The sequence below is a fragment of the Gossypium arboreum genome, chromosome 1, assembly GCF_025698485.1.
Source record: "Gossypium arboreum isolate Shixiya-1 chromosome 1, ASM2569848v2, whole genome shotgun sequence".
Taxonomy (NCBI): Eukaryota; Viridiplantae; Streptophyta; class Magnoliopsida; order Malvales; family Malvaceae; genus Gossypium; species Gossypium arboreum.
The window spans coordinates 121035552-121061881 of record NC_069070.1 but is presented as its reverse complement, the minus strand read 5'-3'; the positions used below and the strand labels follow the sequence as shown (position 1 = coordinate 121061881).

General features: G+C 29.3%; 3 protein-coding genes and 1 long non-coding RNA gene across 12 annotated transcripts; 3 read left to right on the top strand and 1 right to left on the bottom strand.

Moving 5' to 3' along the window:
- Window positions 1–296: 296 nt before the first annotated feature.
- On the bottom strand, window positions 297–4454 carry LOC108483700 (importin subunit alpha-1a). Of its 7 annotated transcripts, none has more exons than XM_017787246.2 (11): window positions 3953–4454; window positions 3755–3851; window positions 3584–3675; window positions 3354–3485; window positions 2565–2750; window positions 2315–2478; window positions 2157–2238; window positions 1933–2061; window positions 1698–1825; window positions 1110–1492; window positions 297–1030 (listed from the first exon to the last, which is right to left on the bottom strand). In XM_017787246.2, exons 1-10 carry the CDS (start codon window positions 4160–4162, stop codon window positions 1123–1125), a joined length of 1590 nt encoding a protein of 529 aa, XP_017642735.1. In that variant the 5' UTR covers window positions 4163–4454; the 3' UTR covers window positions 297–1030; window positions 1110–1122. The 7 variants fall into 7 exon arrangements, with proteins under 7 accessions (XP_017642735.1, XP_052887434.1, XP_052887441.1 ...); XM_053031474.1 differs by having other exon boundaries at window positions 297–1013; XM_053031481.1 differs by having other exon boundaries at window positions 297–1013; window positions 2157–2235.
- Window positions 4455–10187: 5733 nt separating this feature from the next.
- Window positions 10188–12300, top strand: LOC108482061 (DNA-directed RNA polymerases II, IV and V subunit 9A). Its single transcript, XM_017785164.2, has 4 exons — window positions 10188–10342; window positions 10491–10566; window positions 11023–11181; window positions 11943–12300. Exons 1-4 carry the CDS (start codon window positions 10314–10316, stop codon window positions 12021–12023), a joined length of 345 nt encoding a protein of 114 aa, XP_017640653.1. The 5' UTR covers window positions 10188–10313; the 3' UTR covers window positions 12024–12300.
- Window positions 12301–13595: 1295 nt separating this feature from the next.
- On the top strand, window positions 13596–17510 carry LOC108481006 (uncharacterized). 3 transcript variants are annotated; one of them, XM_017784166.2, is made up of 13 exons: window positions 13596–13743; window positions 13844–13989; window positions 14095–14143; window positions 14954–15100; window positions 15402–15538; window positions 15631–15700; window positions 15853–15943; window positions 16010–16079; window positions 16183–16278; window positions 16365–16464; window positions 16554–16637; window positions 16848–16912; window positions 17079–17510. In XM_017784166.2, exons 1-13 carry the CDS (start codon window positions 13695–13697, stop codon window positions 17229–17231), a joined length of 1257 nt encoding a protein of 418 aa, XP_017639655.1. In that variant the 5' UTR covers window positions 13596–13694; the 3' UTR covers window positions 17232–17510. The 3 variants fall into 3 exon arrangements, with proteins under 3 accessions (XP_017639655.1, XP_017639654.1, XP_017639656.1); XM_017784165.2 differs by having other exon boundaries at window positions 15613–15700; XM_017784167.2 differs by lacking the exons at window positions 13596–13743; window positions 13844–13989 and having other exon boundaries at window positions 14089–14199; window positions 15613–15700.
- A 1554-nt stretch (window positions 17511–19064) lies between these two features.
- LOC128289395 (uncharacterized) lies at window positions 19065–20495 on the top strand. The gene is made up of 2 exons (XR_008279048.1): window positions 19065–19358; window positions 20399–20495. It is a non-coding gene; the product is annotated as an uncharacterized LOC128289395 (long non-coding RNA).
- Window positions 20496–26330: the final 5835 nt, after the last annotated feature.

Below are 26330 nucleotides of genomic sequence, written 5' to 3'. Positions count from 1 at the left end.
CCCCCTAAAATAAAAAAAAATTTATTTTATTTAATAATTATAAAATTTTAAATTAATAATGATAAAAGTAAGAAAAAACTTTAAATTTAATTTTTAAAAATTATAAAGATATAAATTATTAAAATAATAAAATTAAATTTTAACTATGATAAAAAAATATAATTTAATTCCAACCACACAGCTCTAAGTCCGTACAATACACCGACACTAACACAAAACAAGTTAGAAAGTAGAGCTTACATAAAGAGTTTTAAATGGCCATTATTATCAATCCAAATCATCGGTACAACGTACGATTTTTATTTTAAATCGGTATCAAATAATTCAAATTCTATTCCAGTCAAAATTTCAATGTACTTCAAATACAATTTTTGTACTAGCACACACTAGTTGGTACAGAACTTAAATATTTTAAACAATTTTTTAATTTTTATCACAGCTGTTTTTATTTTAAATAAATTAAAATATAAATGGAAAATAAGTTATGGTTTTGAACGTAATTCGAATCTTAACATGACACATTTTATCACACTTCTATAGAAATTTTAACCCATTTACCACTCGTGTACTATTAATCACACTATCATATCACATTATGGTACGAGACAACAAATACTGACCTTCTAAAACCCGAAAAACTCTGGACTCAAAACAACTGAGGCAAATACCGAAACCTGGTAAACTAGCATGCCTGTTTACACTAAAGGGGCGCTGTATAAACAGTGACAAGCTTAAGAAACACCTCCCAAGGCCCTTGCATTGTACTATTTCACATGTAATTTTTTTGGTTTAAGACAAGCAAAATACCTTGCCCACAACTTTTCTGGTCTCAATGGTACCTATTCCCCTCTGTACTGGAAACCAGGTCTCAATAGACTTACCCAAGCACCTTCTTCACAACAGTGGACTCTGGACAGACTTTTATGTAACCAGACACATCATGGTGCCCTGACCAAACTTCGACCCGAAGTATCAGTCGTAACCCGCATTACGAACTGTTTATTCTATAAACCCTGCAGTTTCAGTACAACTAGATCAGTAGAGTCAACGGTTAACTTCACCAAATAAACAATAAAAAATAGCCCCAGCAAATGAAGAGAAAGTGATACGCTGTACAAACATTCAACTGAAGTTGAATCCACCGGATGGAACTTGAAGCCCATTCTCCCCAAACTGAAAACTTTGCTGAGTACCGTCAGCAGGAGGTAGCGTCTCTTCATCCTCCTCCAGCCAGTAAGTCTCTAGAATCTTGACTGCCTTCTCATATATCTCACTATTATCATGAGTCTGTAGATTTTCAATCTTCTCTAAACCATCAGCATCTTCTATCAGTTGGGCGCAGAAGTTAAATTCTACAGCACCTGTGGCCTTCTCAGCTTCACCAACCTTCAAAAAGTTCTCCAGCCCCTCTAAACAGACCATTATAATTCTTGGATCAGGGCATGCAAGGAGATCACACAGTGGTTTTATGCATCCTTGACTGACCATATACCTACATATACAGATAAGGAGAACAAGTTTCTCATCAATTCTTGGCAATGGAACTAAGGCGGGAAAAACCATATTACTTGGCCTTGGGGTGAGTGTCGGATACGAGTAAGTGCCCAACACAAGTATGTTCAATTTTTGCCAAGTTTATTCATATATTGAGTGGCCAAAGTTCAACAATACCAAAAGAATCGACACAAACTACTTACTTGATTTGCTCATGGGCACCACCCGAAGTAGCATTTGAAATTGCCCATGCTGCTTCTTTCTTTACATCGAATTCAGCATTTTGAAGTAGGTTGACCAGGGGCCCAATTAATCCAGCATTGATCACAGCCTACATAATTTTGAAATATAGTAATAAGCATAACTTACTAAAAAAAATCAGCACCAAAAAAACAAATTTGAAAATGTTTGAAGCTACACTTTCCATGCTTTACTCACCTGAATCTGTTCCTTGTTTCCAGCTGTAATGTTTGAGATAGTCCAGCATGCTTCCTTCTTGATACTCTTTTTATAATTATTGGTCAATAGGTTCATAAGGCATGCTAATGCACCATGATCAATAATACACTGAAATGGAAAGTCACGAGATCAGAACAAATTAAAATAAAATATAAACCGAAAGATGCAGAAGGACTAAAAATGAGACAAATCCTACACCATACCTGAGTCTGTAAATCATCTCCAGTCACAATATTTCCAACAGTACGAAGAGCAGGAATGAGCACTGAAGGAGATGGATTGCTGCTAAAACACAAGTATAATCTCTCAGGTTAACAGAAAAGTCAAAACAACCAAAGATGTTATGAGCAGTTCTACTCACAGCAGGAGCTCGACAAGGCGTGGGCAAACTCCTGCTTGAATCACAGCTTGAATTTTGTCATTTGTACCATCAGACAGATACGAGAGAGCCCAACAGGCATCAGTCAGAACTTCTTCATCATTTGAATGAACAAGACGCTCAAGCGCAGGTAGAGCTGGTGTCACCTAGTGAACAGATTGCAGCATTTGAAAGCTCCATTAAAAGAAAGGGAGGGAGCATAAAAGAATAATGCAATGAACAAGATGAAAACCTGCTCAAATGGAGGCTGTGGCTTGCCCCTACAGAAATTTGATAATGTCCAAGTCGCATTTCTCAGCATTGACAGCTTAGCATGTTCATTTAACTGTGCTAATAGAGGCATCAAAGCTCCATGACTGAGAACAAGATCACGGCATCTAGGGGAATCACCAGCAATATTCCCCAATGCCCACACAGCCTAAGAATTAAGAAACAAATTACTCAGTCCAAAATTCTATATTCTCCTTTCTAGTTAAACCCGCAATCATACCAGAAAAAGTTGTCAAGGGCACAAAGTGAAGTCTAGGGGCTAGAACCCTTATATTGAATAAGGCGCAAGGCCCAAAAAAAAAAAATAAGCACTCCCTGAGTGAAGTGAAGTGTGTGTTTTTCAATGTAAATATATATAAAAGTTTAAGATATATAGTAAACTCTAAAAGGTAGTCTGGTTTACCTACAAAACATGTAACTTTTTGTTTGCCATTATGAACAGTTTCCTTATGGTCCATATCTGTTGTTGGACTCAAAATTTTCAAAAGTAGAGAGTTGATACTATCCCCCTTCTTACCAGTAAAGAAACATCTACTGAAAAGAATTTTAAAATAAAATAAACTAAAGAACAGATTACTTCAATCAGGCAAGCTTTTTAAGCCTATCACCTTACGGAAAAGGGCACCTAGGCTATCCAAACATGCGTTGTATCATACAAAAGAGGCGTTTTTGTTGTCTAATGCTCCTTTGACAACAGTAATCCCAGAATTTCAAGTATCACACTTAAAGGGTATAGTTTTTACAGGCATACCTGCTCGCGGACATCATCACTTGGTGAAGCAAGAAGCTTTACAAAAATCGGAACAGCACCAAGATCAATTACTACCTTCGTATTGTCTGAGGTTCCAGAAGCAATATTCGTAAGCGCCCAAGCAGCCTCAAACTACAGATTCCAAAAAAGAAAAATACTACCGAAATTAGGATATAAAATGAAATCCTGATTCTTGAAAAAAGTGGTTATTAACAGTCACTAACTTATACCTGAAGCTGTGGAAAATCTTCCCTACCAAGGAACTCAACAAAACGGGGAACGACGCCTGACTGTATAACTTCCTCAATTGGAGGACTTCGCTCTGTTAACACATGTATATTTAATTAAGAGGATTCAGATAAAAAAATAAAAGAAAAACAAAGTGAAATGCATAAATATACCAATCGAAAGCAATTTTCGAAACTGAGTAGTCGCCTCCAGCTGTGCAGCACCGTTATCAGACCAAACGCCAGCAACCATCGAAGGAAGACTCTCCAGCTGCAAAAAATAATAATAATAAACCCTAAATCACTCAAATTTCAAGAAAAGGGGAACAAATTGAAGATTTCGGTCTTGCGGCAGTGGTGTTCAGTTTTCACCTTCTTTTCGACATTAGAGGAGTGAAGAGAAGCAGCGAATTGTTGAGCTTGTAGGCCTTCGCGGCGTTTCTTTAGTAAACTCTCTTCGCGCTTGCTTTTACGGATCTCGACCATGTTGTCTTCCCTTCTACGACGGCCTTCCTCGGCGTCAACCGCCACCTTGTAGCGGTTGCGGCGGGCCTCGGTTCTCGTGCTCGGTCTCAACGACATAGTGGCGGCTGCTTGCCTTTGAAAAAAACAAATCCTAGGGAAGCACAAAGCTAAAAGAAAAAAAATGGAGATTTTTATTGAGGATCGGAAGAAGTGAAAAAATCTGGAGTTGATGGGAATTTTTTCTTTGTGGAGAAGTATTTTAAAGTTCAAAGCAAAAATGAGAAAAAGGGGCCAGCGGAGAGTTAGGAAAGACTTAAAAACGAAAGGATAGTAATCTAGCGGTCCCGCTCCAAATATTGTTAAATCCACTGCGGCTCTATATTGCACACTTTACTTCACTATTTGTCAAGAAATTATTTGATGGGTCATTCTTACACTATCATTCATAATTTATTTTTAATTATTTAATAATATTTTAGTATTTTTTTTTCATGTTTAAAAAAAATGTGTTTAAAATAACGTAACGAAAAATAAATTTAATGAAAAAAGGGTTTTCTTTTTTTTTTCAAAACAATATTTTAGTTGTGATATATAAAGTAATAATTATTTAATTAAATTTGTACCTTTTCGATTCGTATAGGATGAGCACTTCGATCGAGTAGTCTTTTTCGTTATCTTTAAACTCATATTTGTCGAGTGTGGGTTCACTTCGAACTAAAAAGATTTCACAAAAATTACTAATGAGATAATTTTTTGGGTCAATTAAATAAATTTGAAATAATTTTTTCAAATAACTTTCTCTTAAATTTAAATGTGTGTTAAATAATGACCTAACATCTCTTTATAAGGAGAATTTAGAAAGTTCAACTATAATTACACTTAATCACTTTAATATTTTCATAAATATTAGATTAAATTTAATATTAATATTTAATTTAATTTAATATTAAATTAATAAAATACTATTAAGATAATTATTAAATTTAATTTAATATTAAACTATTATAAATGAAATTATGGTAATCTAGCGGGCCCGCAACAAATATTGTTAAATCCACCGCCACTTTATATTTGATACACTTTGCTTCACTATTGGAAGATAAATTAATTTTTCATGGTCCTTTTTAATTATTTGATTATATTTTAACATTTTTTTTTCATGTTATTAACACCTAATTTTGATATTTTTTTTACATTGAACTTGGACCTCAAACTCTCAACTTAGGATTCGAATTTAGGTGGGTTTAGGGTTTAGGGTTCGAGATTTCGAAACAGGGTTCGAAGTAAACAATTATCAAATTTAATGTATTTTAAATTTTAATTATTTCTATAAGCATATTATTATTTTTCTTTCAATTAATGATATTTGCAATAATTATTTGATTTTATAAATAAAAGAGCTAGAAATAAAAATAATTAAAAAATATCATCAAAACATTAATTAAAAATAGAATTTGAGACAATATGAAATAAAAAATACATGAATATGCTTATAAAATTAATGGAATCTCGTACTCAATGATGTAATCGTAATTATCTAATCATCTAACAAAATGAGCTAATATGCTAAAAATATTAATTTAAAAAAAATTGATGAAGCAACATAAAATAAAAAATACAAATGTAAATAGTAGAGAAATTGAATTCAAGACTCAAGGATGTAATTGCAACTATCTAATCATCTAACAAAAGAAGTAATATGTTAAAAATTTGATTAAATATTTTAAAAGCTTGAAGTAACATGAAATAAGAAATACAAATGTAAGTAGATGAGGAATCGAACCCGAGATTCAATGATAAAAATATTAACATTTAATCATCTTACCAAAGCTAAAAACACATTTAGTTAGAAACGTTTTCCTACCATATCTGATGTCAACGCATCCAATTATACACGTTTTTCCTTTCCCACTCCAAAATCAACCTAATCTGATAAATTTCGCAAAAACCGGCCCAATATGATAATTATGGTTAAAAATCAACATTTTTAGGTAATTTACCCAAATTAGTCTATCTACTATTAAAAATAATCAAATAATGTCAAATTTTAATAGAATTAACATTTACTATTTAAAAATATAATTTATTATTTAATAGAGTTAATATTTTTATTTTTTATGATATTATAAATGAAATACTTGAATTGAACTACAATTAAAAAATATATTTTCAAGATAATTTTTATACAATAAATATTAACTATGTTTATTTGGTCATATTTAATCTTTTAATAATAACAAAACTAAAATAATCCATTTAATAAAAATAAGACTAATTTAATATGGTTTTTATAATATAATAATCTTCTACACACTTTAACCTATTTTATAACTACATTGATTTTAGAATTAAATTTTTTTAGCATTTTTATTTTTATAAACTAGGTTAGAAATACAATGTTCATATTAAAACAATTCAAAATTTAATCTCATGCTCAAATTTTACAATTAAAGTTGGTGCAATAAGTCTACATGCATAAATTATTTTAAGTAACTCTTTCTATTACATCATTTATAGTCACACGCAAAGTCGAAAATATTTTAAGGACTGAAATTAAATTATTTTTACAATAGTAAAATATAATTTCACATTTTAATAGCATCTATCTTTATAATTTTTAAAGAATTAAATTAAATTTTTATTATTTTTAAGGGGCCAAAGTGCAATTATACGTTTACTAGTTTAAAATTTTCAAAGGCCTAAAATTTTCATTTTAAGGAGGTCGGGGCCTCTACTACCCCCTAATTTCACCCCTGTCCATGGTCCATTTGTAATTATTTAATGATATTTCATATTATTGACACATGATTTTGGTAATTTTTTTACTTAAAACCTCGAATTGTAATTCTTGAACTCAAATCTTAAATCTTAAACCCAAATCTCAAATCGAACCTCGAACCCTAAACTTGAACCTTAAGTTTAGGGTTTAATATTCGAGTTTGAGATTTAAGATTTTGGATAAAATATTTAAGGTAAAAAATTACCAAAATTATATATCAATAATATAAAAAATTATTAAAATATCATTAAATAATTAAAATGAGCGATGTAATAAAAAATTCAATGGTATTTAAAATTCATCTTGATCTCATCCAAATATTAATTTTGATCAAGATAAAATTAATTAAATTTAAAAATTAAATTGAATCTTCAATTAAATTTATAGACTATCCAAATAAATGTAAATTAAATAGATAACCAAATCGAAATTGAGTTTTTCAAAGTTAAAACTAACCATTAATAGCTGAAAACAAGGAGAAATGGAAGGTCATCCAAACCACGCCCTAATATTTTTTTTTCCCAAAATTTAAGAGTCTAATATTAGGCAATTAATTAAATAATAATAGAAAACATTACACAAAAATCATGAAAGAAGACGGCTTTACAATTCTCCATGAAACTAAAAATATAGGTTTTCAGAACCTGTAAATTCCACCATTTTTAGCCATAAACAAATATATATATATATTATTACTAATATAAATACATGTTGAAGACACTATACCTTGATTTTTTTTTTCTTTATAATTCTAGTTTCTCTCTAGATATCTCCACAGATGGGGGATTCTGCGAAAGATATGGAAGGTATCAAAGCGGCGAATCCTCCATCGGGTGGTGAATTGAAACTTGAAATGAAAAGCAATGATTCATCACCAAATCAATTATCTTCTTCGTCGTCGTCGCCGCAGATGACGATAGAAACAGTTAACAAAGAAGAGATCGATAAATATAAGATTTATGGTTATAATAAATCGAATGTTAGAATCGGCGTTGGCGATGCCGAATCGAAGAGACAACGCCGTATGGTGAAATATAATTCTTACGCCGTTGAAAGCAAACTGAAATCGTCGTTGATGAATTGGTTTCATTGGTCAAAGAACAAGTGAAAAAAAAAAACTGTGGAAAAATTATTAAATTAACTGGGGAAGAAGGGATTATTTGTTTATTTTGTCTAAAATATCTGTTTTGTTGAAGGGAAGTAATTGTGATGGAATTTTTATCAATACATTTTGATTTTTAATATAATATAATATTTAAAATTATCTATAATTTTTTTAATTTTTATATTTTTATATTGACAATAATGTTCATACCAATTAAATTAAGACTCAACCAATATTTTTATTCATGTTTTTAATGATTTGTTTTTTTCTATTTTTTTAAATTAATTGAATAAAAAACTCAAAATCCATGGAGAGAATGAAATGAGGAAAATATAAAAGATTATATGCATTTTCTAATGAAAATTAAGGGTGAAATAGTGTAGAAAGTGTTTTAAGTTTTGTTTACAATTTAATTCCTAAATTATATTTATTTTTTAGGGCTAACAGACCTAGCACTCTTAAAATAGAAAAATTTTCATTTAAATCTTTTAAAATTTTTAAAATTAATAAAGATAAAATTACACATTGACCTCCAAAATTAATAAAATTTTGATTTAATCATTTAAAAATAAAAAATATTATTCAAATAGTAAAATTGTATTTTACTATCATAAAATAACAATTTGATTTCGGCCCCCTAAACAATTTTTTTTTTAACTTTGCCTGTACTTGTACGAGCAAAGAACTACAATGGCTTTTAATTGACCCTTTCAATTTTTCTGAATTTTCTTAATTTTTTAAAATTAGGACTAAATTAATTATTTTTGTAATTAAGGGTTAATTTTTTTGAATTTTTAGATTTGAGACTAAATTGGTAGGACGTGTAACTGGTGATTTAATTAATTATAAAATCTTATACAAAATCTAAATAATAATTTTACTTATATCATTAATATCACCTATTAATTTATAAAAATTTAAATTATTATCTTTAAAATTATCATCCTAATATATATTAAATTACCTCTAATATACATATTAACAACAAAATATAAAAAAATCTCATAAGTATCAAAATTAAGTTAAAAACTCTAATAATCCTAAAATGTCTAATTTAATCAAAAATTATTAATTATATTTTAAAAAGCAATTAAAACTTCCTCCGTCACTTCTCTTGGATTTTCTTCTTTGCAATTTTCCTTTATTTTGCCATTAATTCTATGATAAATCTTTTTACCAAATAAATCTAATTAGCCAATTATTTTTTTAATTTTTTTATAATTGTATTAAATCTTTATCAATAATAAAAATATATTTAAAATTAAAAAACTAATAAGATAATAAATAGTAAGGAGAAATTATTTTATGGACCCTTCTCATCATATTATCTATGATTATTTTTATTTATTTAATGATATTTTAGTAATTATTTTCATGTCATTAACATATAATTTTGACAATTTTTAACTCTCCACCTCAAACTCCAATTCTAAGAGATTCGGGTTCGAGATAAAAAATTATCAAAATTATGTGTCAATAATATGGATAAAATTGTTAAAATGTCATTAAATAATTTAAAATAGATCATAAACAATATGATGAAAAGAGTCCATAAAATAATTCGGATAATAATAATGATATATTAATTCATTCAAAAGTTTATTTAAACTCTACTTATATATATATATATATATAGATTATAAATAGAATTATTTGGTAATAGAACTCTTAAATTTTTATTACTCGGAATCCAGACCATTCACCTGGGATGCGAAGAATCTGGGGAGAAACTTTCCTTCTTATTGATTTCAATTCATTGCGCGAGAAGGGAATAGGGCACCGCATGTAATGGCTGTTAAAGGTTTGCGAACTAATAAAGATTCGTTATGGGTTGAAGATGTGCCATTGAAAGTCTTGAAAGTGGCTGATTCTGATCGATGGTTCAGTCGACCATCATAATTACTCTTCTGTGATGTCAATTGGGTTGAGAAACTTAGAAATATGGTTGTCTGTCTCAACTTGCTTCTTTTTCTGGGTAAATCACTTACAGAATTTGGAAGATTTAGCCGTTTATTTTGGGGTTTTCAGATATGCTAAGAGCTTGGAAGACGATGCCTTTTTTTATTTTTTTCTATTTTTTGTTTTTCTTTTTTTTTTCTCCTTTCGATCTATCTTTTGGGGATTGTTGTGAACTTCTCTAATTTGGTCTTTCAGGCCCAAGTAATAAACGGAATTAATTTAAAAATTAAAGGCTTATTGTTTTCTTATTTAAATGAAAGATTTACTACTTCTACTCAAATTATACGAGGTGTGTTTAGACTATCCTGCCCTGCCCGTATATAAATTACAAAGCGGCTCCACGATTTCCCCCACTCTGTGAATTGACACTCTCAAAAGAGAATCAAACAAAAGAACCCCAAAGTTTCTCCCTCTTCTCGAACAAGATGAGTACCATGAAATTTTGCCGTGAATGGTCAGCTCTCACCCCTCTTCAATTTTCATGCATCCATGCATTCATTTTTTTCTGTTTCTTTTAATCCCTTTTAGTATTCTTTCCCTTCAGTTACCTTTTTCATCTCTGTTCTTAAATTTTTGAATTTTTGTTTGTTTGATTGATGAAGCAACAACATTCTCTACCCAAAAGAAGACAGGGAACAGAAGATTCTCCTCTATGCCTGCCGTAACTGCGATCATCAGGTTCTTTTTCGGTTTTTTTTCTATGATTTAGAATTAAGATTAAGATTAGGGTGTTCTTTTTTTCCCTCTTTTTCATTTAGGGCATGATTTGCTTTTAAGTTGTTTTTTGATTCAATGTTAAACCCACTTAAAACCCTAGCCCCCTTTTTTTGCTGTTTCTCTCCTATTTTTCCAATAGAAAATGGGTTTCTTTTGTTTTTTTGAATTGTTGACTCAATACCAAAATTTTGAAAGTTTAAATCGGTATCCATATTTGTTAAGGTTTTAGGCAGTGAAACAATGAGGATTTATTTAATTTCACATAAAAGAGTTTCTGGGCATTTGAGTTTAAACACTTGCTTGCATCTATTGTTATTATTTAACTGTAATTCATTGGAAACAAAGATTATCGTCTTCTTATCAATTTATCTATTTGTTCTCGCGACATTACAGTCTTTATTGCTGTTGTTTATGTAGGAGGTGGCTGAAAACAACTGTGTGTATAGAAACGAAGTGCATCACTCTGCTGGTGAACGCACTCAAATATTGCAGGATGTGGCTGCCGATCCAACTCTTCCTCGGACTAAAGCTGTAATTTGCGCAAATTGCAAACATGGAGAAGCTGTCTTCTTCCAGGTGAACTTCCTACATTTTTTGTCTATGTATATACTTTTTGTTGGAGAAATCCCCATTGTATGGAATGAAAGAATTTTGATCCATTGCTTGACAATTCTGCATGTTTTAGAAAATTCGAAGAAAAAATTTCAGTATATATGCTTAATGCAAGAGAAGTTCATTCGGTATTAACCGGACATGACCAATAAAGTCAGGATTGTGTGTGCATTCTAATCACTTATAATGTTGCACCTGTTTTCAAGTTTTTTCAACTTTAGCATTGGACCTTATCCTGGTCAGTTCCAATTTGAGTGTCATTTAAAATTAATGCTTAGCAGGAGCTCTGTAAATTTCCTTAATTCTTCTTTTTTCTGCTTCTCTTATGACCTATTTTTGTATTTGTTCTCGTTCTCATAGCATCAAGGGTTAGCCATATATAAATATGATGAATTGTCGATCTATGTTGCCTTAACTCTTCAAATATGTGCACGGTGGTATTAACATCCAAATATATGAAAAAACATGAAAAAAAATCCTGTACCTGTATCTAAAACTCACTCCCTAATCGGGCAAACATAGATGCGGACAACTTATCGGATTTATCCTTCCCTTCGTTCATGAAATTTATTGTTAACTGATTGCTATTTCCTCCCCACCCCACCCCCAAAAAAAAAAAAAAAAAGATTTTGCAGCAAGCTAGAGTTTTGTTTGCTGATGTCTTATTGCATGATGAGTAGTGATTATGCCTCTGCTAATGCAACAAAATTTGTTTTGTTTTCTAGGCAACTGCTAGAGGGGAGGAAGGTATGACACTGTTTTTTGTTTGCTGTAATCCTAACTGCGGACATCGGTGGAGAGATTGAGATCCGAGATATCAAAGCTTGCTTGATTTAATGTCTCCTTTTTTCTTTTTTTTGACAAACTAATTTCAGTAAGACGGTTGTGTTGGATCCTTTTTTAAGGATTCCTAGTGTTTATTTACTAAGTTTTCACTTACTATGATTTAGAGCCACTTTCACCATTATATTATCATGAGATTGTTAACATTCGGATCCGTTTTTGACAACCCGAAATCCGAAATCCTAAACTCTAAACTTTAAACCCTAAATTCAAATTTTCAAATTTATTTTTATTGAGGAATTTTCTTTGTTTTTATGTTTTCCTTGCCTAGAAATATTCCAATGGCCAAGATTTTTGTGTTTCTTCCAATAATTATGGATTGTCACGAAAATTTATTAGGAGTGAGTTTAATATAAATTTATTTGTTTTACTACTAACCAAAAAAAAAAACAATTTAGATATATTTTAGTTTGCAATTAATTATTTTAATGTAGTTTAAATACCATGCAATCATAATTCATAATGTGGTTTTCCTTTAACCTTGTTGAAACGTATAAAAAATAAATAAAAATATGCTCAATTGTACCAAAAGTTCTTAAACTAAGTTTTAAATTTTAATTTAATTGAAAATTTTAAAATAAGTATTAAAATATTAAAATATTAATATTGTATCAATTAGGTCATTTTGTCGCTTTAACCAAGTGTTAAATATTAGTTTAAATCTTGTATTTGAAATAAGTATATAAAATTATAAATATGCCTGCAACTATTGCAAGGATAACTTAGTTCTGAAGTATTAAAAATAAGATTAAATGTTTTAAATATGCTTCACCTCAAACTCAAACTAATAATTAATGCCTAAATTGATAAACTAATATTTAATACCTAAATCGAGAAATTAACCCATGAAAGATCATGATCGGTATAATACTCATAGTTTGAGGATAGGGACTAATTTAACATATGAGTGATAGTTTGAGGATATTTTGTGGCATTAACCCTTACTTTTTATATGTCATTTACTTTAAAAGAGTTAATGTCCCTGAACCTTATTTTAAATTGGTCCTAAACTTCAAAACATTTTAATTACACCCCAAGCTATCGATGTTATATCAATCAGGCCATTTTGTTATTAAAATCATTAATTTGACCCTTAAATGACACGTCAAACCTTATGTAACTAAATTTAAAATGAAAAACTTAAAGAAAAATAGAATATTTTCACAACTTTTAAAAAGAAAAACAATTAAAAATAAAGTAAAACTGCAAATAAAAAGTTAACCTTAAAACTTTTGTAAAAGCTTTGACAACCTCAAAACTATAATTTTAAAACATCCATTTTACAATATTTATTTTTTCCTAAAATTTTCATTTTAAATTATATTACTTAAGATTTGATGTGTCATTTAACAGTTAAATTACCGATTTTTTAGTAATATGAGGACCTAATTAATATACACTCAATAGTTTTGGGATGTAATTAAAATAACTTAAAGTTTAGGGACTAATTTAGATTGAGGCTCATAGTTGAGGGATGTTTGGTGGAAATAACTCGTGTTAAAAAAAAATCATAGGTATATTTGCCTAAAGGCCCAAAACTGATCGCAGGACCCAAAAAGCTAGCAAAGAAAAACATCTATATAATAGCCTTACCGCGAAAAAAAAAAGTTTATCCATTTAATGGTTGCTCCACCATGGCTATGAGCTTCTACTGCAGTTCTGCAATTCACCCTCAACACCAGGGTCCGTTTTTCTTCTCTTTTCTGCCTTTATTTTTCACAATTCAATCATTTGTTCAATTTTTTTTTGAAAATTTGAATTTGATAATTCTCTTTTGCTGCAGTGAACGTGTCATTTGGAAGCAAAAACCCTCTTCAGAACGTGAAAAACCTAATAAAATCATTTGGGATTCCTTCAAAATCATGTTCTCCTCATGTATCTCTGCAACAGGGAAATTGGGTCAAGCTCATATGTGGTGCTAGCTTCGAGGTATATATCTAAGATTCTAAAACCTTTGATTTAAAACCCTCTCAAATGGATGTTAGTTTCACCGCTTCGTTGAAACTCAAGCGTTCATTTTTGTATATTTTCTAGGATGTAGTTGATATCAGGAATCTCTCTCTTGTTTACACTCTAGCTGGAGGTAAAGATGCCAAGTTAATTATAGGTCAAATATCGCTATTAGTCCCTGCACTATGTGTAAGTCGTATATTTAGTCTTTGTAAATCTCTCAATCAAATTCTTTTATTACTCTCGTACTATGCCTAAGTTGTGGATTTAATCTATATTCTGTAACTTGATCATTTTTAGTCTTATATGTTAAATCTATTCACTAAAATGGCATAACTTTTTTGTGAGTATTATGTGGAAATAATAAATTAATATGACATTACATATGTGATAATATATTTGGTATCAAGGACAAAACCCAAATTTTTTAATGGGGGCCGGAATTGAATTATGAAATTTTTGAGAGATAAAAGTGTTTATATTGAATTAACTTGTGATTTCATCATTTTCGACGGAACTAAATAAAAATCTTTTTTATTTTTGGGGGGTCAGTGTGCAATTTTACAATATAATCTTTTAATCTCATCATTTATAAATTGACTAAAAAGGAAATTTATTTTTAGGGTGGCCAAGGCCCCTGCCTGCCTGCCCCCTTGTATTCATCTTTGTTTGCTGCTTAAGATTTTGAAAATAGTATAATTTTACTTAATAAATTTAAGGTTCACCATTTGGGTCAAAATTACAGTTTCAAAATTCGTAATTACAGGGATAAAAAATAATCAAAATAGAGTACAAGAATTAAATCTGTAATTTAAGCATAATATAGAGACTGATGGTGGAATTTGACCTTAATCATTTACCTTTTCACTTAATCTTATATGTTGTGGATGTTCTAAAAGTATATTGTTAATGAATGATTTATTTTATTTATTTATTTTTACAGTTGATTGCATTGATTGTGCTGCTGATCCATCTGTAATCAACGCTGTAAATGAGGGAATTGAAGCAGCTAGGGAGATTGTATCTATTAGAAGACCTTGGGTGATGATAAGTATTAATGATGATGAGGATCTTCATTTTCGTAAAGCTGGTATATATATATATCCATTTCTATTTCCCGAATATTTGATCATCATTCCTTTGAATTTTGATGCTGCTTTCAATGGTTCAATATTCAGCATATATGCAGTAATGCGTGTATGGTATAATCTTCAAAATACATGAGATAACTTAAAAAGGAAGTGGGCATACTCGTGTTGAACATATACAAATACCCAAGTCCGAGCAACATATACTGGATCATGTTTTTGAACTACATGCTGATTTGATCAATTGATTTGTAAGTACTTGTTGAATGCATGGGGCTGATCTTAGTACTCTTTTTATCTTAGAATTTGATCCAGAAGACTGTCCTTCTGATTGCTCGAGGCCTTGTGAGAATGTTTGTCCTGCAAATGCTATATCATTTGAGAGGGAAAATTCAACAATGGAAGTTCCCTTCAGTTCCGATCAAAAGGAAAAACCAAAGGTTTCTTTTTTCCACATGATTCGGTTTTCAGTTTCAATATCATCGTGAATCCGAATTTAACCGTTATGATTTAGGTTCGTTTTGAGATGCAGGGTGGAGTGATAACAGAACGCTGCTATGGCTGCGGCCGTTGTTTTCCAGTTTGCCCTTATGATAAAATCAGTAAGCGTTGCTACTTTCTTGCTTGCATTAGCCTTTATTCCTCTGAAACTCAAACTCTTTACAATCTACAGCCATTCTTGGACCCTGGCACATGTTTTTCTTCATGTTTTTATCAATTTCTTAAGCCTAATCTTTACTTTAAACTGATTCAGGAGAGATTACGTATGTAAGAGATGCTATGGCTACAGCTGAACTCCTTAAAACAAACGATGTTGATGCTGTAGAGATACATACAAGTGGAAGGTACTATATAATTTCATCACAAATAAACACAGTTCGGATTGCAGTTGTGTGACTTTAAATTTGCAGGCAGACTAATCTCTTTAAGGAACTTTGGGACGATTTGGCGAATTCAGTTAAATACCTGAGATTAGTAGCAGTAAGCGGAGAACCATTTCTTACCTGTGATTGATAATATGTCATCGCTTAAATCCTGGATTTTGTTTTAGTTTCCCAATCATCGGTTTCATTACTACCTGCAGGTCAGCTTACCTGATACCGGGGACGCAACTATTTCCACAATGAATCAAATGTACGCCATCATGGAACCTCATCTATCTTGCTTCAATTTATGGCAGGTGCAACCTAGTTCTAAAACCTGATTTAATATATATCCAAAATTTGAATGACATTATTGGAAATAATATAACTTATGAATTTACAGTTGGATGGTCGTCCAATGAGCGGAGATATCGGACGAGGTGCCACGAGAGAATCGATTGCTTTCGCTGTTCGCGTTGCTGCTTCTAGTGAAAGACCTCCTGGTAAGTATACGTTTATGTATATGTGCGCGTGATTTATGTATATATTAAGGTTCATCTTTACTCATTGCTGAGTTCACCTGTTTATCTAGGCTTTCTTCAGCTGGCTGGTGGAACCAATGTACATACAGTTGATGGTCTGAAGAAAAGGGGACTTTTTCGAACACACATCACATGTAAATTCTATGTTATTCTGATACTTTTTTTTTGAAGTATCCACGTCTTATGAATATACGAATACGGGTTTCAGGGTTATACCCTTTAAAGATTTCCAAAATACACAGAAAAACTTTTAAAAATTTGAACTTACACGTGTTGGACATATATTTATATGCGATACTCGTATTCAAGCTCGAGGGAACTAATGGGATGAACTCATTCAACAGGTGCAGAACCTAATCATCTACAATCTTTAATCGGTGGAATTGCATATGGTGGCTATGCTCGAAAGGTAGGTTGTCCTTCTACTTCTGTGTTCGGCACATAGATATAGAGATCTTACCATGCACGGATTGAACATGTACCAGTGTCCAACACTTACACTATAGTCAAATAATCAGGCTTTTATTTTTCCTTTTTCACGTTCATTTACTAAAATTTTTAGATACGATCATCAGATTGTTGGAAGAGTGTTGAGCTCCATGGGGTCTGAGAATGGTGTTACAGGCATTGAGTATCATGCTGAGCATCTTTTGAAGGCACTCAAAGAAGCCCTTCACTTGGTTGGATCTGTCAAGTCATATAATCATCCCGATGGCATGCAACGGTAACTCGCTAAGGACTCAGGTTTTGAATATCGAATACGGGTATGTTCAACTATTCGAAAGTTTTTTTTCTCATATATTCAAAAAATCATATTTTTATATTTGCATCCAAACATATATTAAAGTAGATATTCAATGTAGGTAGCTAATTTTTTATTTTCAAGGTATCCATAAGTGTTTAAGAGCGTTCAAATTCATGTTTTTTAAATTGTTGTAATAATAACAGTATCAATTAAACTAAAATTTAATTAACAATTTTAGCTTTTTAAATGTTATACACACAAATGATATAAGTTCTACATTTTTATGATTAATGTATCTTTCATGTTCGTTTTACAGCTCATGAAAATTAATTTTTTTTAGGTTTGTGGTGCGATTGCTCCTCTCAGTAATATCATCTTCAATATTCGAATCTAAATTCTCTCTAAAAATATAATATATTTAATATTGCATCCAACACTTATCGATAATTATACATTGTTCTACTAGTAAAAAGTGATGGCTTTTCTTTTTTTAATCGAGAGTTAAAAGTTTGGAGGAGAAATACAACCACCAAAATATTCTCTGGATTGCCCAATAGATTTATGGGTAAATTACATCTAAGATTATTAAACTATTAATAAACTTATGTTTTGATTACTCAGTTTCATAAAATTATAAAATGGTTCACGAACTATTCAAATGTTATTATTTAAGTCACTTGACTGTTAAGTTTTGTTTTTTTAAAGTCCGGTTAGTGAGTTCTAAGTGAAGATTCGATGATCGGTATGGTGAATCAGTACCCATTAATAAGTAGAAAAATATACCTTAGATAAGTTGATCTTACAGTGAGTGTTAGAGATCAGAGAAGAAAACTATTTTGATATTAGTTCACAGCTTGGTAATGTTCAAAGCTATTTCATAAAATAAAATAAAATAAAAATTGAACTGTAAAAATGTAAAAAAGTAAATGAATGAGAAATTTCGACTGGTACAGATAGTGCGAACAAAAATAATTATAAAATACTAATTTTAAAGATTTATTGACTTAAATAAAATTTTGAAACAATTTAATAATTATTTTATAATTATTTTAAAGTTAGATAGAATAAAACATAAAATTAATTAATAAAATAATAATACAATTAATTTGAGATCCAATTTTTAATACATTTCCACCTAACATTATAAAATGCGGCAACGTGCAACTGCCAACACCGAACAACTTTAGCTATATTAGTTCAAAAAAGAAAAATACCAACGTTAGCTATATAAAATTATAAATCAACATTGGATTCAGATGTTTATAAATATTTAATCATTATTTATTTAAATATTATGAATTTAAATAATATTTATATCAGCGTATTTGTGAAGAATATTTTATTTGATTGATGAGTATTTTATATATATTTAATATTATAAATTTATATACGTGAGATTTAAACTTATAATACCAATAATTTTAAAATTTTATTTAGATTACTTCAACCAAAATTTTAATTTTATGAGAATTTTATATTTAAGATTTATTTAGTCTTGCTATATGATATTTGTAAATATTTTTATACATATATCAATTTTTTTAAAATAACGATAAATTTGAAATTATATACTAAAATAAATTGATATCAGTACATATCAATATTAGTAAAAACGATACGTGCATCTGTATTAGCTATCTTAGTTAATACTCATTTTTTAATAGTATCAAATATTTATTATTTAGATTTGATTATTTTTGTTCAAGATTTTCAAAAGATTTTAGTATCTTAGAAATGTATCATGTGAATTTTTATTTTATTTCAAAAATTATTGCATACTTCTTATAGGATACTTTACAACCAAAAATTCGACCCTCCTCGTGAGATGAATCTTCCCATTGCTTCTCGCCACCTCGCGATGTGGAGCACAAAGGAGATGTGTGAGCCGCAGGATGGATTGCCCCATCGTGTCTCACATCTCATCAACATGATGACCTCGCTAGGTGGAGCACAAGAGAGATATGTGAGTTGAGAGATGGATCACCTCATTGTGTCTCACACCCCATCAACATGGCAACCTCGTGAAGTGGAGAGCAAAGAACATGCAGGCACTGCTTGCTCCCTATGACGATACTGAAGTGCGAGTTCTATCAAAAAGACACGTCCAATGGTACGTGTTGAGTCTAAGAGGAGAACATATCATATGCATGACACTTAACGATCTCCTAACACATCAGAAAATCATACTTTATAAATATAAAAAAATTACTCCAAAAACGAGAAAAGACAAAAATAACTTCAACTACACTCAATCAATGTCACATTGTCTTCAATGATACTCCTTTTTTTCTTTGTCTATAATTTTTGTTAATTTCACTTTTAAATGCTGCAGAAATCGATCAATACGAGCATGTGGTCAATTTTTTTCAATTTATTATAAATAAATCGACAAAAATTTGAATGTTTTTATTACATTTAATTCATTTTGACTAAACCTCGAAGATCAAATTAGTTAAAATAATAATAATAAAGCTAAAACATTTTTAAGTTAATAAATTTATATTTATTAACAATGTTAAAAAGAATAAGATATATTTTAAATTTATATATGAATTTTGATTTAATGGGTAATATAATATATTAATTTTAATTTGATGTAATTATATATACTGAAATTTAGATTTAATGTAATTATACATAAAAAATTAATTTTAATTTAATTGTATAATTTAAAAACAAATAAATCAAATTATTTTCATGTTCGGTAAATAAACTTGTTTATACATACAATACATAAATATAAAATAGTGTCATGCCAGCAATGATTTAATAGTATAGTAAAATTAATTGAAATTAAAATTTAATATATATATATATAATTATACAAAAAAATCATGTATGATGTATGTAGACATAAGGTTGGGATCATGATGATTGACAATGATTCGCCTAAGAGACAAAGAGCTGTAGGATGTAGTTAAGGTGTTGGAAGAGAAGGAAAGATGGAGAGTACGAGAGAAATCATCTTAATTTCATTAACAAGAAGAATCTTATAAAGGCACCATCAGTCATTCGTGAGGCATTGCATGTCGTTTTTTCATTAGATCTAAATTTTTTTAAAACTTAATTGATTTATTGATGTTTCTTCTTCTTATGTATGAGTTGAAATGTTAATATAACAGATAAATATAATGTATCTTATTCTTGCAGGAAATCTTGCGAGGTCAATATCTCATAAGATGTAAGTATAACAATATTACATATTGCATTATTGTTATGGTCAATAAAAAGATAATTTTTTTCCTTATTCAAATTGTATACTTTTAAAAATCATTGCAAAAAGAATAAATTTTAAATGCATTAAATTAATAAATTCTGATCATATCTGTTTTTTCTAGCACAATGCCTAAAACTATACATAATTCCTTTCAACTCATAAATAGGAGGATAATTATCTTCAGCACACTCGAACTCACGTCCTTGTACATTAATAACAACTCGTGCCAATTAAGTTAAGACTCAATAATTGACAAAATTGTCTATGTTTTTAAAATGATTGAAATGTAATATTAAATATAAGAAAATTTAAACATCTCTGACCACATAAAAAATTTCTCTAGTTGATGGCAAATAACAAGGTCTTTTATTATTAGTAGTAGTATAAAAACTGAGCCATTTGTCGACCTTTCTATACTGTCAGCAGCCTAATAGGAAAAATTAGAATCAGTAATTTGTGTGTACCTCGTGTTAGCCTGTTAGGTATAATATAAATAGTAGGATATAATGATCGATAGGATAAAAGATTAAAAAAGTACTTCAATTTTCTCATTTTATAATTTTTTATACTATCAATATTTTAATAGTTTAGTAGTTATATTTTATAATCCATTCATGTAGTTCGTGCTAGACCTGATCGTGGATTAGGTCATCCGCAGTACGCTCAAGCTTGAAGGTCCACTTAAAAAATGAGACAGTTTGGATAAAAATATAATGTTGAAAAATAGGCTTGGATGAAAAAAAATTTCGTTTAGAAAACGAGCTCGGCCCACATTTGACAAAAAAATTCTACTGTTGTTTAATGTTGTTTTGTTACTGTTATGTTGTTATTTTACTACTATTTCACTTTTATATTGCTATTATTTTGTTGTTATTGTTTGAATATTGTATAATTCTTATTTTATTGTTTATTTTACTACTATTTTAGATGCATTTGCTTGTTAAGTCGCAACTATGTTAGTGTTAGTTAAGTATAAAGACTTTTTTTATATGTATTTTCAATTTATTAGGAAATATTTATTTTAATATTTCTAGTCTATTTGATATATTATTTTTTAAAAATTATATAAAAAATAATCTTAAAAATTAATACTGGCCAGTCGGTCTAGGCTAGGCTCGGGTTTAGTTTTTTTTTATTCAGTGAGTTTGGACAAATTTTTAAGCCATTTTTTTATATATTACTATGGACAGATTGTATATCAATATGATATAAATATCAAATCATTTCAAAAAGTTATACGCACAACAAGTACAAATATTTTAATAAATTCTACAATTAAATTATTAAAATATTAATAATATAAAAATTATAGAATAATGTAAAACTAAGATTCTCACATGTTTTATCTTGATGTAAGTAGATCTGTCTTCGATATTTAAATATGCATTACTTGTAAATTTTAATAAAAGTTACACGAATATGTATACTTAAATGAAATTTTAAATATAATTGAATATAGGGATATTCTCAAAGCTAAGGATTGGTATTATATATAACATTTCCAAACGTGTTTAAATGTATTATATATAAATTTTTCATATTATTTTCATGTTTATTAAATAAAATAAATGGCATCATGTTGAAGATTGTTGAATATAGGAAAATTATTATTTTTAGCCAACCAGTGAAAATACTCTTAATATATTAACTACGTACATGTTTATTCATTTATTTATTTTGCCAAAATGTATGCTTTATTTGAATTAGGATAAATAGATTTCTTTATTTTGACCATTTAGAGATATTTATGCCACTTTTGAATTTCGGCATGAAATCTTTTACTTGCATAAAAAAAAAAAAAGAAAAAAAGAATGAGACAAATAGTCTTTGACTACATCAGTCATTGTCCAATATGCTTTACTTTATTTTTTTTTCCCTACATTAAAGAATTATTATTTTTACAAACAATTACATTATTAAAAAAAATTGAATTATAGCTGATTGAGTCTTAGCTCAATTGATATCGTTATTATTATTAGTACAGGAGGATGTGGGTTTGAGTGTGCTGAAATGTATTATCTTCCTATTTATGGGGTGAGAATGAGATATGAGTAATTTTAAACATTGTGTCAGAAAGAACAGATACTGTTAGAACCTATAATAAAATTATTAAAAAAATGCTTAAATCCACCAATCAACTTAAATTCACGCAAATTTTGTTAATAAATTAATGTTGTAATTAGTAATAAAAATATGTCTAATATTACATAAATAAATCAATGCATTTTCTATGCATTTTTTTAGGGTAAAGTATAAAAATGGTCACTAAACTATTGTTTATATTCTATTTTGAATTTTTAATTTTTCGATTTAATCATTAAACTATTTGAAATCAAATTTTTTGGTCATTGAACGTTAACAACTGTTTGAAATTTGACGAAAGTGTTGATGTGGGCTTTTTTAATGTCTAATAATAAATTTAGCCCTATAATGTTTACATATTCTATCAGTTTGATCTTATAAATATAAAAAATAAACAAATTTAGTCCTTGAAGTTTACAAAATAATTTTTTTTAAATTTAAAAAAACAACACCACCCAAACCTCCATTTCTCCATCGTGCTCACCTCCATCAACTTATACTCCTAATGGTACCTGTCCGTAAAAAAATTATGTCTTCACTACAGCGAAACTCCGTTGACTCTCATTAGATCTGCTACCAGCCATGCCTCCTCCATCTTTTTCTTTGTCAACACATTCACGATAAGATGAAAGGTGGTGGCGTTCAACCTACCATTTCCCATCATAACCTAAACCACATGCAGTGACTCCTTGATCCTTTCGGTTTTGCAGAGAAGTGCAATGAGCAAATCAAATGCGTGCTTGCGTGTAAGGCCTTTGCCTACAGGGGCGAAGCCAGAAAATTTTTTTAGGGGGGGCCGGATGAAATTTTAATTTTTTATAGTTTATATTTTTATAATTTGTAAATGATTAAATTGAATTTTTATAACTTTGGGGGGGCAAAGTGCAATTTTACCTTTACTAATTTAAAATTTTTAAAAAATTTCAAAGGCCTAAAATGAAATTTTCCATTTTAAGGGGGTCGGGGCCCACGCCAGCCCCCCTGGCTACGCCCCTGCTTGCCTAAATGAGATAAGGTTTGGACTAAAGGGTTGAGGGTCGAGGATCGAGGGAGAGGATTTCATATTGGTGATGAAGTGGAAAGTTTTAATGGTGTTGAAGCATTCGTCTTTCACGAAAGGTAGCCTATCGTCACTATATAATTGTTTTGACCGACTCTGTGAACTTGCCTATCATAGTCGACTAATGTGGGCTTGATGGATTGAATGGGTCGGGACAAAAGAGAAGTGCATGAATAAGAAGCGAATGATAGATTGGGGATAAGGGGATTGGATGTTGAGTTTTTAGAGAATCAACATGTTATTACAGATGAAGATTAGAGAAATAGAGCTGTGGGTTTCGGGTTTTTTTTTTTAAATTACAAAAATTTTAAAAATTAAAAAATTTCATTTTGTAAATGTTGAGGGCTAAATTTATTTTTATTTTATTTTATTTTTATATTTAGGATTAAATTGATAGAATGTGTAAACATTTGAGGGCTAAATTTGTTATTAGACTAATAAAATAATCCATTTCAACACGTTTGTCAAATTTCAAACGGTTGTTAACGTTCGGTGACAAAAAAAACTTAAATTTTGAATAGTTTAGTGAATAAATTGAAAAAAATTAAAAGTTCAGTGACCAAAATAAAACACGAGCAACAGTTTAGTAACCATTTCTATACGTTAGCTTTTTTTATAGATACTGATATTGCTTGGTATCTTATTATTGAGATTGCAAATTGAATCTAAAATAGGTAAGAATGTCATTATTAAGAGTTGGGTTGTCTCTCTACTCAAAAAATAGGTAAATTAATCATTGTATGTTATATCAAAGAGCAAATTGATCATTTTGCTAAAAATTTCATCCACTTTTATTGTTAAAAACTAATATTTGTACATCAACATGAGGTACTATCTAATTATTTCATTAGCCACATCAATTTTTAACTGTGAAAATGAATGAAAAAGTTAACAGAAATTATCAGTTTACTCTTTTATCTAACACATAGGGACTAATTTACTTATTTATTGAGTAAAAGGGGCAAAATGTAATAGGACTCATAGTATGAGTGCCTCCATAATACTTTTACTTTTTTTAAATATAAAAAAAATAGTATAACTCGATAAATTTAAAGTGTAAATGAATTGTATTTCGCTCATTGAACTTGATAACTTGTACTTAGATGATATTTTTTTCTTTTTTTGGACTTCAATTTACTAAAAGAAGTATGTCCCGAATGAATTGGGATAAAATAACATCTAAATTCATCTAAATTTGGATATTCTTTTGTCCCAATTAATTCTAAACATGAAGTGATCTTTTATAATTTTTAATAAGTTTATATATTTTTATTTTTTTAGATTTTTTATAGTTTATTAATGCTTGTCACATGTTGCAATTCAAGTCTGCCATATGACATTATTTTATTGGTTGTTAATGCCACTTCATAATGTTCTACCGACGTTACATGTAAGTTATCGAAATGTGTGATAGATTCTAAGTTAAAGAATTAGTTAGGTCCCAAACTCACTTGAAAAATATTTAAAAGTGTTAATATACTATTTGATATTTGAGTTTGACTTTAATGTTCAATTTGATACTCGAGTTTAGATTTATTGTTCAATTTGGTACCAAATTAAAACATTGAATTCAAAATCATATGCTTAATTGGGACAAAAAAAAAATTTGAGTATCAAATTGAAAAAAACTCAAATATTAAATTACATATTAAAACCAAATTCATAGACCAAATAGTATATTAACCCATAGAAAAATCCAAATTCAAACCTTATAATGAACCACGAATGTACATGTGTGTGTTGTGCGGGTACAATTAAAATATTTCGAAGCCATTAACGAGACAATGACTGCCGATGTTATTCCTTAATTGCAATATGTTGAGTTTGCAAGTTTCATTTAGTGTCCTTCACAATTTCAATTTCAATTTAAATTCAATACTTAATTCTTTAATAATTTCGATCGAGTATTAATTCGATTGACCTCGATATTATTATTATTAATGTAAGAAGATATGAGTTCGAATATACTGAAATGCATTATTTTCCTATTTATAGGTTGAATAAGAATTATGAGTAATTTTAAATATTATATAAAAAACAAAAATAATTAGAACCTATAATGAAATTAATAAAAAATTTAATAATTTTTATTAAATGTAACACAATTACCCTTAAAATCCATACTGCATTATTAATATATATCTAAATTTCTAAGTCAAGTCAAGCCAACTATTTAGCTTTACTTTACCTAACCCCAGCCAGCCAACTAACCACCAAACCGCAGTTCTTATTAATATACATATATATATATATATATATATATATATATATATACTTATTTATTTATTTCTTAAGGAGGCCTAGATTTTAGATCATTAAAATCAGTTTTAAGTCGAATAAACGAATCAATCAAATTAATTTTTTTATATTTAAACATTGATTTAATATAAAATAAATATTAAATATGTATTTTGGTTAATAATAAACTTTTAATAAAAATTTAAAGGTGTTTCAAATCTTATTAAAATTAAATAAATTTTGTTATGTACTAAAAAAAATTATTATACCTCATCCTCGTCTTAAGCTTACCTCAGAGGAGGCATACCATCACGAGTATCTCGTCATACTAACTGTACCTTATTAAAGAATTACGTTTTGCCAATACACTTTTTAATTTCATGACATGTGGGATTCAGTCATTTCTCATTCAAGTAAAATTACGATATGCGACTTTTAAAGGTGGAGGGAGGAGGGCAAGTAGTGTGGCTTTGGATCCCAAGAAA